Source organism: Leptodactylus fuscus, chromosome 5 (assembly GCF_031893055.1).
Source record: "Leptodactylus fuscus isolate aLepFus1 chromosome 5, aLepFus1.hap2, whole genome shotgun sequence".
Lineage (NCBI taxonomy): Eukaryota > Metazoa > Chordata > Amphibia > Anura > Leptodactylidae > Leptodactylus > Leptodactylus fuscus.
The window spans coordinates 128,560,321-128,575,969 of NC_134269.1; the positions used below are offsets into that span (position 1 = coordinate 128,560,321).

The 15,649-nt window shown below is 48.5% G+C and overlaps 1 protein-coding gene across 5 annotated transcripts in view; it reads right to left on the reverse strand.

Moving 5' to 3' along the window:
- Nucleotides 1-13,525: 13,525 nt before the first annotated feature.
- Nucleotides 13,526-15,649, reverse strand: part of PTPRZ1 (protein tyrosine phosphatase receptor type Z1) — a 160,444-nt gene continuing 158,320 nt past the window's right edge. For all 5 annotated transcript variants that reach the window (XM_075274198.1, XM_075274202.1, XM_075274201.1 and 2 more), the window contains one exon: nt 13,526-14,247. In XM_075274198.1, coding sequence (XP_075130299.1) covers nt 14,110-14,247 — 138 coding nt within the window. In that variant the 3' untranslated portion in view covers nt 13,526-14,109. The remainder of the gene's footprint in view (nt 14,248-15,649) is intronic.

Below are 15,649 nucleotides of genomic sequence, written 5' to 3' on the forward strand. Positions count from 1 at the left end.
GCCGTGGGCGAGGTCGGGGGAATGGTTCTGGGGAGCAAGGTAGCAGTGAAGCCACAGGGCGTCCCGTGCCTACTCCTGTGGGGCAGCAAGCATTGCGCCACTCCACAGTGCCAGGGTTGCTTGCCACATTAACTAAACTGCAGGGTACAAACCTTAGTAGGCCCGAGAACCAGGAACAGGTCTTGCAATGGCTGTCAGAGAACGCTTACAGCACATTGTCCAGCAGCCAGTCAGACTCTGCCTCCTCTCCTCCTATTACCCAACAGTCTTGTCTTCCTTCCTCCCAAAATTCCGAAGCTTTACAGAACAATAACCCAAACTGTCCCTGCTCCCCAGAGCTGTTCTCCGCTCCTTTCATTGTCCCTCAACCTGCCTCTCCACGTCACGATTCCACGAACCTAACAGAGGAGCATCTGTGTCCAGATGCTCAAACACTAGAGTCTCCTCCATCTCCGTTCGATTTGGTGGTGGATGACCAGCAACCCACCCTCATCGACGATGATGTGACGCAGTTGCCGTCAGGGCATCCAGTTGACCGGCGCATTGTGCGGGAGGAGGAGATGAGACAGGAGTTGGAAGAGGAAGTGGTGGATGATGAGGACACTGACCCGACCTGGACAGGGGGGATGTCAAGCGGGGAAAGTAGTGTGGATGTTGAGGCAGGTGCAGCACCAAAAAGGGTAGCTAGAGGCAGAGGCAGAGGTCAGCAGCTTAGGCGAAGCCAGGCCACACCCGGAATCTCCCAAGATGTTCCAGTTCGTACCCAGCCCCGAAAAACTCCCACCTCGAGGGCACGTTTCTCGAAGGTGTGGAGTTTTTTCAAGGAATGCGCCGAGGACAGATATAGTGTTGTCTGCACAATTTGCCTCTCGAAATTGATTAGGGGCTCTGAGAAGAGCAACCTGTCCACCACTTCAATGCGCCGTCATTTGGAATCCAAGCACTGGAATCAGTGGCAGGCAGCAACGGCAGGAAAAAGGCCGCCTGCCGTTCACGCCACTGCCACTGCCTCTGCCACTGCCTCTGCCTCTGCCACTGCCACTGCTGACTGTGCTGGCGATGCACTCCAGAGGACGAGCCAGGACACCACTTCATCTGCCTCCGCCACTTTGTTGACTTCTACCTCATCCTCCCCTGGTCCTGTCTTATCTCCTTCTCCTGCACCATCAAAGGCACCATCAGGCGTTTCTTTACAACAACCCACCATCTCTCAGACATTGGAGCGGCGGCAGAAATATACTGCTAACCACCCACACGCGCAAGCCTTGAACGCCAACATCGCTAAACTGCTGGCCCAGGAGATGTTGGCGTTCCGGCTTGTTGAAACTCCCGCCTTCCTGGACCTGATGGCAACTGCGGCACCTCGCTATGCCGTCCCTAGCCGTCACTACTTCTCCCGGTGTGCCGTCCCCGCCTTGCACCAGCACGTGTCACTCAACATCAGGCGGGCCCTTAGTTCCGCGCTTTGCACAAAGGTCCACTTGACCACCGACGCGTGGACAAGTGCATGCGGACAGGGACGCTACATTTCACTGACGGCACACTGGGTGAATGTAGTTGAGGCTGGGACTGCTTCCCAAACTGGCCCGGTGTACCTCGTCTCCCCGCCTAACATTCCTGGCAGGGACACGAGAAGAACACCCCCCTCCTCCTCCTCCTCTACCGCCTCCTCCTCCGCCACCGCCTCCTCCTCCGCCACCGCCTCCTCCTCCGCTGTTAGATTGACCCCAGCTACGAGTTGGAAACGTTGCAGCACTGGCGTTGGTAGACGTCAGCAGGCTGTGCTGAAGCTGATCAGCTTGGGGGACAGACAGCACACTGCCTCCGAGGTGAGGGATGCCCTCCTCGATGAGACGGCAATATGGTTTGAGCCGCTGCACCTGGGCCCAGGCATGGTCGTTTGTGATAACGGCCGGAACCTGGTAGCAGCTCTGGAGCTTGCCGGACTCCAACATGTTCCATGCCTGGCCCACGTCTTCAACCTAGTGGTGCAACGTTTCCTAAAGAGCTACCCCAATGTTCCAGAGCTACTGGTGAAAGTGCGGCGCATGTGCGCCCACTTTCGCAAGTCGACAGTAGCCGCTGCTAGCTTAAAATCTCTCCAGCAACGCCTGCATGTGCCACAACACCGGCTTTTGTGCGACGTCCCCACACGCTGGAACTCAACGTTTCAGATGTTGAATAGAGTGGTTGAGCAGCAGAGACCTTTGATGGAATACCAGCTACAAAACCCTAGGGTGCCACAAAGTCAGCTGCCTCAGTTTCACATCCATGAGTGGCCATGGATGAGAGACCTTTGTGACATCCTACGGGTCTTTGAGGAGTCCACAAGGAGGGTGAGCTCTGAGGATGCGATGGTGAGCCTTACAATCCCGCTCTTGTGTGTTCTGAGAGAATCCCTGATTGACATCAGGGATAACTCAGATCACACAGAGGAGTTAGGGATAGCATCCGATCCGTCACAGCTGGAGAGTAGGTCCACACATCTGTCCGCTTCACTGCGTTTAATGGAGGAGGAGGAGGAGGAGGAGGAAGAAGAGTTGTCCGATGATGTGATGGTGATACAGGAGGCTTCCGGGCAACTTCGAATCGTCCCATTGTTGCAGCGCGGATGGGTAGACATGGAGGATGAGGAGGAAATGGAGATTGAACTTTCCGGTGGGGCCAGAGGAGTCATGCCAACTAACACTGTGGCAGACATGGCTGAGTTCATGTTGGGGTGCTTTACAACCGACAAGCGTATTGTCAAAATCATGGAGGACAACCAGTACTGGATCTTTGCTATCCTTGACCCCCGGTATAAAAACAACATCTCGTCTTTTATTCCGGTAGAGGGGAGGGCCAATCGCATCAATGCTTGCCACAGGCAATTGGTGCAGAATATGATGGAGATGTTTCCAGCATGTGACGTTGGCGGCAGGGAGGGCAGTTCCTCCAGTAGGCAACCAAGTTCTCACCGGTCCACACAAACGAGGGGCACACTGTCTAAGGTCTGGGACACCTTGATGGCACCCCCTCGCCAAAGTGCCGCCACGGAGGGTCCTAGTGTCACCAGGCGTGAGAAGTATAGGCGCATGTTGCGGGAATACCTTTCCGACCACAGCCCTGTCCTCTCCGACCCCTCTGCGCCCTACACGTATTGGGTGTCGAAGTTGGACCTGTGGCTTGAACTTGCCCTATATGCCTTGGAGGTGCTGTCCTGTCCTGCCGCCAGCGTCCTATCTGAGAGGGTGTTCAGTGCAGCCGGTGGCATCATCACTGACAAGCGCACCCGTCTGTCAGCTGAGAGTGCCGACCGGCTCACTTTGATAAAAATGAACCACCACTGGGTAGAGCCGTCATTTTTGTGCCCACCTGTGTAAAGCACCCCAACATGAAACTCCATGTCTGTACTCAACCTCTCCAATTCCTCCGCATCCTCATACTCATCCACCAATTGGTGCACAATTCTGCTAATACTAGGCTCCCTCCACCCTGATTTCCCCCAACTCTGCTGGTTAGAGGCTCCCTCCACCCTGATTTCCACCAACTCTGCTGGTTAGAGGCTCCCTCCACCATGAATTTGCCTAAACTGGGCTGTTTAGAGGCTCCCTCCACCATGAATTGGTCCAAACTGGGGTTTTTAGAGGCTCCCTCCACCATGAATTGGTCCAAACTGGGCTGTTTAGCGGCTCCCTCCACCATTAATTGGTCCAAACTTGGCTGTTTAGAGGCTCCCTCCACCATTAATTGGTCCAAACTGGGCTGGTTAGAGGCTCCCTCCACCATGAATTGGTCCAAACTGGGCTGTTTAGCGGCTCCCTCCACCATTAATTGGTCCAAACTTGGCTGTTTAGAGGCTCCCTCCACCATTAATTGGTCCAAACTGGGCTGGTTAGAGGCTCCCTCCACCATGAATTGGTCCAAACTGGGTTTTTTAGAGGCTCCCTCCACCATGAATTGGTCCAAACTGGGGTTTTTAGAGGCTCCCTCCACCATGAATTGGTCCAAACTGGGCTGTTTAGCGGCTCCCTCCACCATTAATTGGTCCAAACTTGGCTGTTTAGAGGCTCCCTCCACCATTAATTGGTCCAAACTGGGCTGGTTAGCGGCTCCCTCCACCATTAATTGGTCCAAACTGGGCTGGTTAGAGGCTCCCTCCACCATGAATTTGCCCAAACTGGGCTGTTTAGAGGCTCCCTCCACCATGAATTTGCCCAAACTGGGCTGGTTAGAGGCTCCCTCCACCATGAATTGGTCCAAACTGGGGTTTTTAGAGGCTCCCTCCACCATGAATTGGTCCAAACTTGGCTGTTTAGAGGCTCCCTCCACCATTAATTGGTCCAAACTGGGCTGGTTAGAGGCTCCCTCCACCATGAATCGGTCCAAACTGGGTTTTTTAGAGGCTCCCTCCACCATGAATTGGTCCAAACTGGGGTTTTTAGAGGCTCCCTCCACCATGAATTGGTCCAAACTGGGCTGTTTAGCGGCTCCCTCCACCATTAATTGGTCCAAACTGGGCTGGTTAGAGGCTCCCTCCACCATGAATGTGCCCAAACTGGGCTGTTTAGAGGCTCCCTCCACCATGAATTTGCCCAAACTGGGCTGGTTAGAGGCTCCCTCCACCATGAATTGGTCCAAACTGGGGTTTTTAGAGGCTCCCTCCACCATGAATTGGTCCAAACTTGGCTGTTTAGAGGCTCCCTCCACCATTAATTGGTCCAAACTGGGCTGGTTAGAGGCTCCCTCCACCATGAATTTGCCCAAACTGGGCTGGTTAGAGGCTCCCTCCACCATGAATTGGTCCAAACTGGGGTTTTTAGAGGCTCCCTCCACCATGAATTGGTCCAAACTTGGCTGTTTAGAGGCTCCCTCCACCATTAATTGGTCCAAACTGGGCTGGTTAGAGGCTCCCTCCACCATGAATTGGTCCAAACTGGGTTTTTTAGAGGCTCCCTCCACCATGAATTTGCCCAAACTGGGCTGTTTAGAGGCTCCCTCCACCATGAATTGGTCCAAACTGGGCTGGTTAGAGGCTCCCTCCACCATGAATTTCCCAAAACTTGGCTGTTTAGAGGCTCCCTCCACCATGAATTGGTCCAAACTGGGCTGGTTAGAGGCTCCCTCCACCATGAATTTGCCCAAACTGGGCTGTTTAGAGGCTCCCTCCACCATGAATTGGTCCAAACTGGGCTGGTTAGAGGCTCCCTCCACCATGAATTGGTCCAAACTGGGGTTTTTAGAGGCTCCCTCCACCATGAATTGGTCCAAACTTGGCTGTTTAGAGGCTCCCTCCACCATTAATTGGTCCAAACTGGGCTGGTTAGAGGCTCCCTCCACCATGAATTTGCCCAAACTGGGCTGGTTAGAGGCTCTCTCCACCATGAATTGGTCCAAACTGGGGTTTTTAGAGGCTCCCTCCACCATGAATTGGTCCAAACTTGGCTGTTTAGAGGCTCCCTCCACCATTAATTGGTCCAAACTGGGCTGGTTAGAGGCTCCCTCCACCATGAATTGGTCCAAACTGGGTTTTTTAGAGGCTCCCTCCACCATGAATTTGCCCAAACTGGGCTGTTTAGAGGCTCCCTCCACCATGAATTGGTCCAAACTGGGCTGGTTAGAGGCTCCCTCCACCATGAATTTCCCAAAACTTGGCTGTTTAGAGGCTCCCTCCACCATGAATTGGTCCAAACTGGGCTGGTTAGAGGCTCCCTCCACCATGAATTTGCCCAAACTGGGCTGTTTAGAGGCTCCCTCCACCATGAATTGGTCCAAACTGGGTTTTTTAGAGGCTCCCTCCACCATGAATTGGTCCAAACTGGGCTGTTTAGAGGCTCCCTCCACCATGAATTTGCCCAAACTGGGCTGGTTAGAGGCTCCCTCCACCATGAATTGGTCCAAACTGGGCTGGTTAGAGGCTCCCTCCACCATGAATTTGCCCAAACTGGGCTGTTTAGAGGCTCCCTCCACCATGAATTGGTCCAAACTGGGTTTTTTAGAGGCTCCCTCCACCATTAATTGGTCCAAACTGGGCTGGTTAGAGGCTCCCTCCACCATGAATGTGCCCAAACTGGGCTGTTTAGAGGCTCCCTCCACCATGAATCGGTCCAAACTGGGTTTTTTAGAGGCTCCCTCCACCATGAATTGGTCCAAACTGGGGTTTTTAGAGGCTCCCTCCACCATGAATTGGTCCAAACTGGGCTGTTTAGCGGCTCCCTCCACCATTAATTGGTCCAAACTGGGCTGGTTAGAGGCTCCCTCCACCATGAATGTGCCCAAACTGGGCTGTTTAGAGGCTCCCTCCACCATGAATTTGCCCAAACTGGGCTGGTTAGAGGCTCCCTCCACCATGAATTGGTCCAAACTGGGGTTTTTAGAGGCTCCCTCCACCATGAATTGGTCCAAACTTGGCTGTTTAGAGGCTCCCTCCACCATTAATTGGTCCAAACTGGGCTGGTTAGAGGCTCCCTCCACCATGAATTTGCCCAAACTGGGCTGGTTAGAGGCTCCCTCCACCATGAATTGGTCCAAACTGGGGTTTTTAGAGGCTCCCTCCACCATGAATTGGTCCAAACTTGGCTGTTTAGAGGCTCCCTCCACCATTAATTGGTCCAAACTGGGCTGGTTAGAGGCTCCCTCCACCATGAATTGGTCCAAACTGGGTTTTTTAGAGGCTCCCTCCACCATGAATTTGCCCAAACTGGGCTGTTTAGAGGCTCCCTCCACCATGAATTGGTCCAAACTGGGCTGGTTAGAGGCTCCCTCCACCATGAATTTCCCAAAACTTGGCTGTTTAGAGGCTCCCTCCACCATGAATTGGTCCAAACTGGGCTGGTTAGAGGCTCCCTCCACCATGAATTTGCCCAAACTGGGCTGTTTAGAGGCTCCCTCCACCATGAATTGGTCCAAACTGGGTTTTTTAGAGGCTCCCTCCACCATGAATTGGTCCAAACTGGGCTGTTTAGAGGCTCCCTCCACCATGAATTTGCCCAAACTGGGCTGGTTAGAGGCTCCCTCCACCATGAATTGGTCCAAACTGGGCTGGTTAGAGGCTCCCTCCACCATGAATTTGCCCAAACTGGGCTGTTTAGAGGCTCCCTCCACCATGAATTGGTCCAAACTGGGTTTTTTAGAGGCTCCCTCCACCATGAATTGGTCCAAACTGGGCTGTTTAGAGGCTCCCTCCACCATGAATTTGCCCAAACTGGGCTGGTTAGAGGCTCCCTCCACCATTAATTGGTCCAAACTGGGCTGGTTAGAGGCTCCCTCCACCATGAATTTGCCCAAACTGGGCTGTTTAGAGGCTCCCTCCACCATGAATTGGTCCAAACTGGGTTTTTTAGAGGCTCCCTCCACCATGAATTGGTCCAAACTGGGCTGTTTAGAGGCTCCCTCCACCATGAATTTGCCCAAACTGGGCTGGTTAGAGGCTCCCTCCACCATGAATTGGTCCAAACTGGGCTGGTTAGAGGCTCCCTCCACCATGAATTTGCCCAAACTGGGCTGTTTAGAGGCTCCCTCCACCATGAATTGGTCCAAACTGGGTTTTTTAGAGGCTCCCTCCACCATGAATTGGTCCAAACTGGGCTGTTTAGAGGCTCCCTCCACCATGAATTTGCCCAAACTGGGCTGGTTAGAGGCTCCCTCCACCATTAATTGGTCCAAACTGGGCTGGTTAGAGGCTCCCTCCACCATGAATTTGCCCAAACTGGGCTGTTTAGAGGCTCCCTCCACCATGAATTTGCCCAAACTGGGCTGTTTAGAGGCTCCCTCCACCATGAATTTGCCCAAACTGGGCTGGTTAGAGGCTCCCTCCACCATGAATTGGTCCAAACTGGGTTTTTTAGAGGCTCCCTCCACCATGAATTTGCCCAAACTGGGCTGGTTAGAGGCTCCCTCCACCATGAATTGGTCCAAACTGGGTTTTTTAGAGGCTCCCTCCACCATGAATTTGCCCAAACTGGGCTGGTTAGAGGCTCCCTCCACCATGAATTGGTCCAAACTGGGTTTTTTAGAGGCTCCCTCCACCATGAATTTGCCCACACTGGGCTGGTTAGAGGCTCCCTCCACCATGAATTGGTCCAAACTGGGGTTTTTAGAGGCTCCCTCCACCATGAATTTGCCCAAACTGGGGTGTTTAGAGGCTCCCTCCACCATGAATTTGCCCAAACTCTGCTGGTTAGAGGCTCAATCCACCCTGATTTTCAAAACAAATGTTGGTGCCAACCTCAACTTACTACAAGGGCCAAATTCACTGCTGGTGACAAGCTCTCCTCACTGCAAGTGCCAAATACACATGTTTCAAGGTGTTTTCCTACTGTCAGAGAGGTGGTATTGAGTGTGTAAAGTGTGTAGTTGTTAGGCTGTGATGTTGGGGTAATAGAGGGTCTTTGGTGTGTTAGATGCCCCCAGACATGCTTCCCCTGCTGTCCCAGTGTCATTCCAGAGGTGTTGGCATCATTTCCTGGGGTGTCATAGTGGACTTGGTGACCCTCCAGACACGGATTTGGGTTTCCCCCTTAACGAGTATCTGTTCCCCATAGACTATAATGGGGTTCGAAACCCGTTCGAACACACGAACATTGAGCGGCTGTTCGAATCGAATTTCGAACCTCGAACATTTTAGTGTTCGCTCATCTCTAGTAGTAAACAGAATGGGTTTATCTTCAGTTTTCAGGATATGTTCTCATGTAATGTGTACACTGCAACTTTTCCATCTGGATTAGTGGGTGCAAAATCGGTAGTGTATTCAGAAACCACAAAGTGGGTGAGAAAACATTTCATGTAGATGTAGAAGCTGCATGGAAAATAACCAGCAGTGCAATCTTCTATCTGCAGCATGTCTTTTTTTGTTTTGTTTTGTTTTTGGTCGGAGTTTTTCACTGTGGATTTTAGTTTGTTTTGGATTTGCTGCAGGTTTCACCCTATGTACTGCAAAACTGTGAAACAGGAGCGATCGTGATCGTGTTATTGTGTAAGTTTTAGAGTTTTAGACAAAAGACAGACACCAACATTTTTTTTTTTTTAATTAGCAATAAGCAACATTGTAATGAAATATTACTGGCACATAATAAAATAATGGGCACACTGACTCTGACTTCAGACCCAGAGGACACTACAGAACTTGCCGCAGTCCACTATTAGTCTGAATTAGGAGCCACTGTAGCCAAAGATCCAGAGAAAGGCGAAGAAACCTCCCAGAGTTTTTTTTGTTTTTTTTTCTCAGGGAGGAAAAAAATTCCTTTCTGACCCCATACCAGGCGATCGGTCTACACCCTGGATCTAATCTGTCCTGCTGCAGATTGCTGTATATTTTTATTCATATTTTGTAGAAAGCTGAAAAGCAAGAGGAACGTTATCCTGCCCCGAAGAGCTCACAATCTAACAATAGAATGCATGTCCTGCTCATATGAGCTTACAGACTAATAGTACAATAAGTGAAGACAGTGTGATAAGGGCAGCGTGTCCCTTGGAGGGAGCGGGACAAGGGAGAGCGCAGTTGGAACTGCAGAATGCAGAAACCCCTTGGAGGCAATGGATGAGAGACAGCATTGTTGGGGCTGCACAAGCTGCTGGTTGGAGAGTAGGGAGGGATAGCACTATTGGGGCCACACAAACTCTTTGGAGAGGGGGGATGAGGGACAGCGCAATTGGGGACACACAAGCCCCTTGAGTGGGGAGGGGGGGGACACAAGGGACATCATAGTATGGGCCTCATAAGCCACTTGGTTCGGGTGGGAGGCAGTGCATTAGGGGCCGCAGAAGACCTTTGGAGGGGGTGGACAAGGAACATCATAGTTGGGACTGCACACGCCCAAGGAGGAAAAAAGGAAAAACTCAAGCCCCTTGGAGGGGATGGACGAGGGACAGTACAGTTGGTGCCACACAAGTCACTTGGGTGGGTGGGGGACAACAAGTGACATCGCAGTTTGGGCCGCATAAGCCACTTGGTTGGGGGGGACAAAGAACATCATAGTTGGGACTGCACAAGCCCAAGGGGGGAACAAGGAACAACTCAAGCCCCTTCAAGGCGGTGGATGAGGGACAGTACAGTTGGGAAGGAGGAGAACAGGGAACAATACAGTTGGGCCACACAAGTCCCTTGGAGGGGGTAGACAAGGGATAATGTGGTTGGTAGCACACAAGCCCCATAGGTGGGAAAGGTTGAGGGATGGCACAGTTGAGGCCGCACAAGCCTCATGGGAGGGAAGGGGGACAAGGGACAGCTCAGTTGGGGGCCACACAAGTAGCTTGGGTGAGGGAACAGCAAGGGACAGCACAGTTGGGGTCACATAAACCCAAGGTTGGGGGGTGAAGCACAGCGAAGTAGGGGCCACAAAAGCTCATTGGGGGAGGGGGACAGCACAGTTGTGGCACACAAGCCCTTTGAAGGGGGTGGACAAGGGATAGCATGGTTGGGATTACACAAACCCCTTGGAGTGTGTGTGTGTGTGTGTGGGGGGGGGGGTACACGAGGGATAGTGTGTTTGGTACCGCACAAGTCGCATGGGGAAAAAGGATGAGGAACATCACAGTTGGGGCCACACAAACCCCTTTGGGGAGCAAGGGACAGTGTGGACTAGAGGAAGCATAGTTGACAAGGAACAATGGAACAAGGACAGGACAGTTGGGACCACACAAGTCACCTGAGGGGATCGAGTGACAACATGGTTGGGGCCAGACAAGCTCCTTGGAGGGGGATGAGGGACAACACAGTTGCCAAATGGTGGGACAAGGGACAGTGCGATTAGTGGGAGCAATGAACTGCCTGCGCTTGGTTGGGGCCGCACAAGATCCTTGGGGAGAGGGGAAGTGGAGGGGGCAAGGGGGGGGGGGCAGAACTCACTTTTTAGGACTTGTCCCCTTCAAGTGATGCATCCTTCTACTGTTATAGAATGTGGAGTACTCTACACCTGCTGGGATGTGATATACATTGTGATGTTATAACTACTCATTTCACATCATTTTAACAATCGAATATGTGACGGGAATAAAATTGAAACCTTTTTTTTAAACAATTTTATGGCAATTATTAATTTTAAATTTATTTTATAGTCTCTTTTACCCCTATTTTCTCACATTATACAATAGATGTAGTTTTTCTTAGGCTTATTTCATGTTAATTTTTTTCTATAAAGCCCCATGATGATTTGTTATGCCCTTGGCGACAACTCTAGAGAGTAAAAAACATTTGTCATAAATGACAGGCGAATATAAGAGTACAGGTAAATATAAAACTTTTAGTCTAAAATAAAGGGGGGGGGGAGAGCAGCCTATAATAAGTGGAGAAGGAAGCATTTATACAAGATATATTACAGACTGTTTATCTGTATAGAATACACCTCCACACTAAATTAACACACGTCTAAGGTAGGGGGAGGAGAAGGCTATTTATTGATTTTTATATTTTGAAAGATACAGCAGTGTGAAGTGCGCGCTTGCTTAGTGTAGCTGAGTTTAGAAGCTGCAGTTATTTGTGTTCTTAAACATCCTCTTCCTCTCCAATGATAGAATACACCTCCATAGTAAATTCACAAATGCCTATAGAGAGGGTAGGGGGAGGAGGACTGGCGATGTCTACCGGATCCTAACGCCCTCCCCTCCTCCCAGTCACCTACTGCATTTTAAAGGACCTAAACGGAGGTGGTACACAGCCCTGATCTACCAGATGGTGCATGAAGTAGGCAACTTATACGGTAAAATGAGATGTTAGAGGGTTTTCTACAACTGTGATATTGGTGACATGTCTTTAGAATAGACCGTTGGTATCAGATCTGACTACAAACACTCACATCAAATCCTTCCTGAGATTGTGGATGTTGGTGATGCAGCTCTAACCTTCATGTAACCCCCCCCTCCCCTTTCCTTAGTTATGTTACGTGTGAACGAGGTTAAGCAAGTGAATAAACCGTATATACCTGGATCCGTCCTCTTCAAGATGTCTTCCTCAACTGACACAACCTGATTCTGTTCTGGAACTTTCCATTCAAGGTACTTGTTGTGATGTCATGTGCATTGTGAGGTTGTGATGCCTGTTGTCACAAGTCATGTGATGTCTTTACAATATTCCAGCAAGTTGAAAATGATGGCGGAGTAGAATTGCAGCCTGGGGATATTTTTCTTCCAATTAATATTTTTTGTATTAACTTTTTTACTTTCTTTTTTATTATTCTTTATTTTTCCCAGCGTTTTGCCCACTCTGTAGGCTTCTAGTATAAAATAGTAAATCAATATTTTGGACCGCTAAACTAAAACACTAACATATGTCTGTATAAGATGACCCGCCATATTGCTAAATTATACTGTGACCTATAGATATTGCACTGTCCCTATGTACAATCTGGAGCATTAGACCTGTGGTCAGGAAGGGGTTAAGTAGCTGGAATATGGTCTGTATAATAATCCCACATTTTCGCCAATCCGGCCCTTGTTGCTCCAGACTCTGCCTGGGGGCCCCCATTTTGTATGTCATTGGCAGGATTTTCACATATGCTCAAGGTCAATCAATCAGATCATTGCAGGTTTAGATGGGTTTTTACAATAGGTTATTCACCAAAGTACATTGAATACAGCCTGCACTTGATATTGCAGCTCAGTCCTTTGAATGGGACTGAACTACAATTTGACCATGTGACCACTGAACATATCATCATACACCTGAGAAGAGGAGGTGTCACTTGCCGAAGTGCTAGAGCCTCTTCAAACACCTGATTGGCCCATTTTACAGTCAGGTGAAGTCACACTCACCGGTCACGTCTTGGTTGCAGTTCAGTCTCATTCAAAGCAATGAACCTGAGCTGCAGTACCAATTGCAACTGCTATACAAATTATGGCAGTCTTCTTAGTAAGTAGTAATGAACCTGCAGCGACATCATATAAGTGGTAAGTGCTATCATGTACAGTATGTTGGCAGCTAACATACAGTAGCAGCTGGCCATACATGTCAATCCAGTGGCAGCAATGTCCTGCAATCATAGATAAGTTTACAGGCCATATAAGCGTCTGCAGATATGGGAATAGGCAGCCATGTATCTGGATGTCATTATTAGCTATACACTACTGCTTTGGCGTTGCCGACAGACCTTTCCTTTCCTCTGCTATATTAGGCCTCATCACAGATGGTGACGACAGGGAATACAGAGACTTAAAGGGATTCTTTCATTGGCTACAATGATTTATAACTAAGCATATATTTGCATAGCCTTTAGAAAAGCTATTCCAGACATACCTTTTATTTAGTAATCCTCCCAGCCGTTTTTGAATTAGCCTGCTTTTATTAATATGCTAATTAGCCTCCACGGTGCACTCAGGAAGTTCAATGAGCACTGTGTGCTATGTGTAAATAGGGGGACAATAATATTATGCACAGTACTTTTATATGGAATATGATTGTAGTTGTGAGAATTCTGCTTTAGTAAAATCAAAATACCCCAAACAACCGTCCATCCTTACACAATATTACTTTAGCACAAGTCGCAAATAAAGGGAATTATTCCAATAGACATGTTGGAAATTATTTTTAAGATTTATTTCACAATAGTGTTAACATTCCATGCAAAACAGCAGTAACAATGTAATTATAAATGAGCCGAAACAGGGTCAGTACGTATAGTTACAATAAAAACATGAGCAGATCAATGTAACAATGCAAATACAAGTAACTAGAAAACTGACTCTGAGATCAAATATAAAAATCTACAATTATAAATATAAATTTGGTCCAAGGAGTCACAAACAGTATTTACAATAAATGTTAGTTTCTCATTTCCTCAGCTCGGCATAGCTTGTTCCTGGAAATAATGCACTATTTACAGTCAAATATTAAAACTACAAAACTACTAAACTTAAGTATCACTACACAGTACATATTTGTGTGGAAAAAGTACACAGCTATAAATATCAAGAATCAAAAGATAAGAAATGTGCTAGTAGTAAACTAATACTGAGTAAAGATATGACAACTCCATTTATAAAACACTGGTCGAATTCTTATTCATAAAGGTGATGGATTACAAAATCTTCCCCAAGGCACACATTAGTAATTGTGGGTAGTAAACAAGTCATTTCCAAAAATAGTGCTGGAAGAAGTTTCATACAGATATAGGAAGAAGAGCCGGGGTCCTTCTACGATTAAACTAAGGATTCCAGGCTTTCTGATGTGTTTCCATCTGGTAGGACAGATCCATTACTTTCCATACATGCCGCCTGTCCCTCCTGCCTCGTGCTTACCAGGCTCAGGATAGCCTTATACAAGAACTGAAACTGCTCCTAGAAGAATTGCGGAAAGTAATAGATTATTATTTACATAATATATTCTTATATAGTCTTAAAGGGGTTATCCACCTTTTAAAAATGATGGACAATTTTTAAGGTAAGTGTGGGGTTTAATTGTTGAGACCTCTTCAGATCAGCTGGTTCCCAGAAAGCGCAGCTCTCATCATTGTTTTCATACCCATCGTTGTACATCTCATTCGCCACACTTTTTGTAGACTTTAATGGGATACAACTGTGGTGCCAATAACTGCTGCTGGTAAAAGTATGATAAGTGATCAGATGGATAATCCCTTTAGGCTAAACCCCACAATACGGAATTGCATTTTTTTTTTTTTTTGCAGATTTTGTTGCATTTTTTTGAGCCAAAGCCAAGAATGGGGAGGAGAGATACTGTGGATGAGAGAGATGAGATGTACTGAGCAGGGGAGGAGAGATACTGTGGATGAGAGAGATGAGATGTGTTGAGCAGGGGAGGAGACATACTGTGGATGAGAGAGATGAGATGTGCTGAGCAGGGGAGGAGACATACTGTGGATGAGAGAGATGAGATGTACTGAGCAGGGGAGGAGAGATACTGTGGATGAGAGAGATGAGATGTACTGAGCAGGGGAGGAGAGATACTGTGGATGAGAGAGATGAGATGTGCTGAGCAGGGGAGGCGACATACTGTGGATGAGAGAGATGAGATGTGTTGAGCAGGGGAGGAGACATACTGTGGATGAGAGAGATGAGATGTGCTGAGCAGGGGAGGAGACATACTGTGGATGAGAGAGATGAGATGTACTGAGCAGGGGAGAAGAGATACTGTGGATGAGAGAGATGAGATGTGCTGAGCAGGGGAGGCGACATACTGTGGATGAGAGAGATGAGATGTGTTGAGCAGGGGAGGAGACATACTGTGGATGAGAGAGATGAGATGTGCTGAGCAGGGGAGGAGACATACTGCGGATGAGAGGGAAAGACGAGCTGCAGGGAAGGTCCAAGATCTGTGAGAGATGCTGTAAGCAAAAGTATTTGTGCTGTGAGAGGGAAACGGTGCTACAGGGGCAAAGAACAGTGGTGCTTCAGGGATTAATAGGGTTATAATGCTATGGGGAGGTTAAAGAAAAAATATATTATGATAGGAAAGAGGAGACGTGTTGTTGGTAGGAGGGGAAGCAAATTGGTGTGAGCAGTGAGGTCATAACGTACTGCATTAGGGGAGGGGGAAATTTGGTTCTGCAGGGAAAATGTGAAGGTAGTTGATCTGCCAGTAGTGATGGGAAAAGTGAGAAAAGATTATAGTCTATGGATTAAATTGGATAACCATGAATGAAGCTAAGCATTTATGTATTTGTAGGAATGAACACAAACCTGACTCTGGATGTATAGCTGTGTGAATATATACTATTCCCTA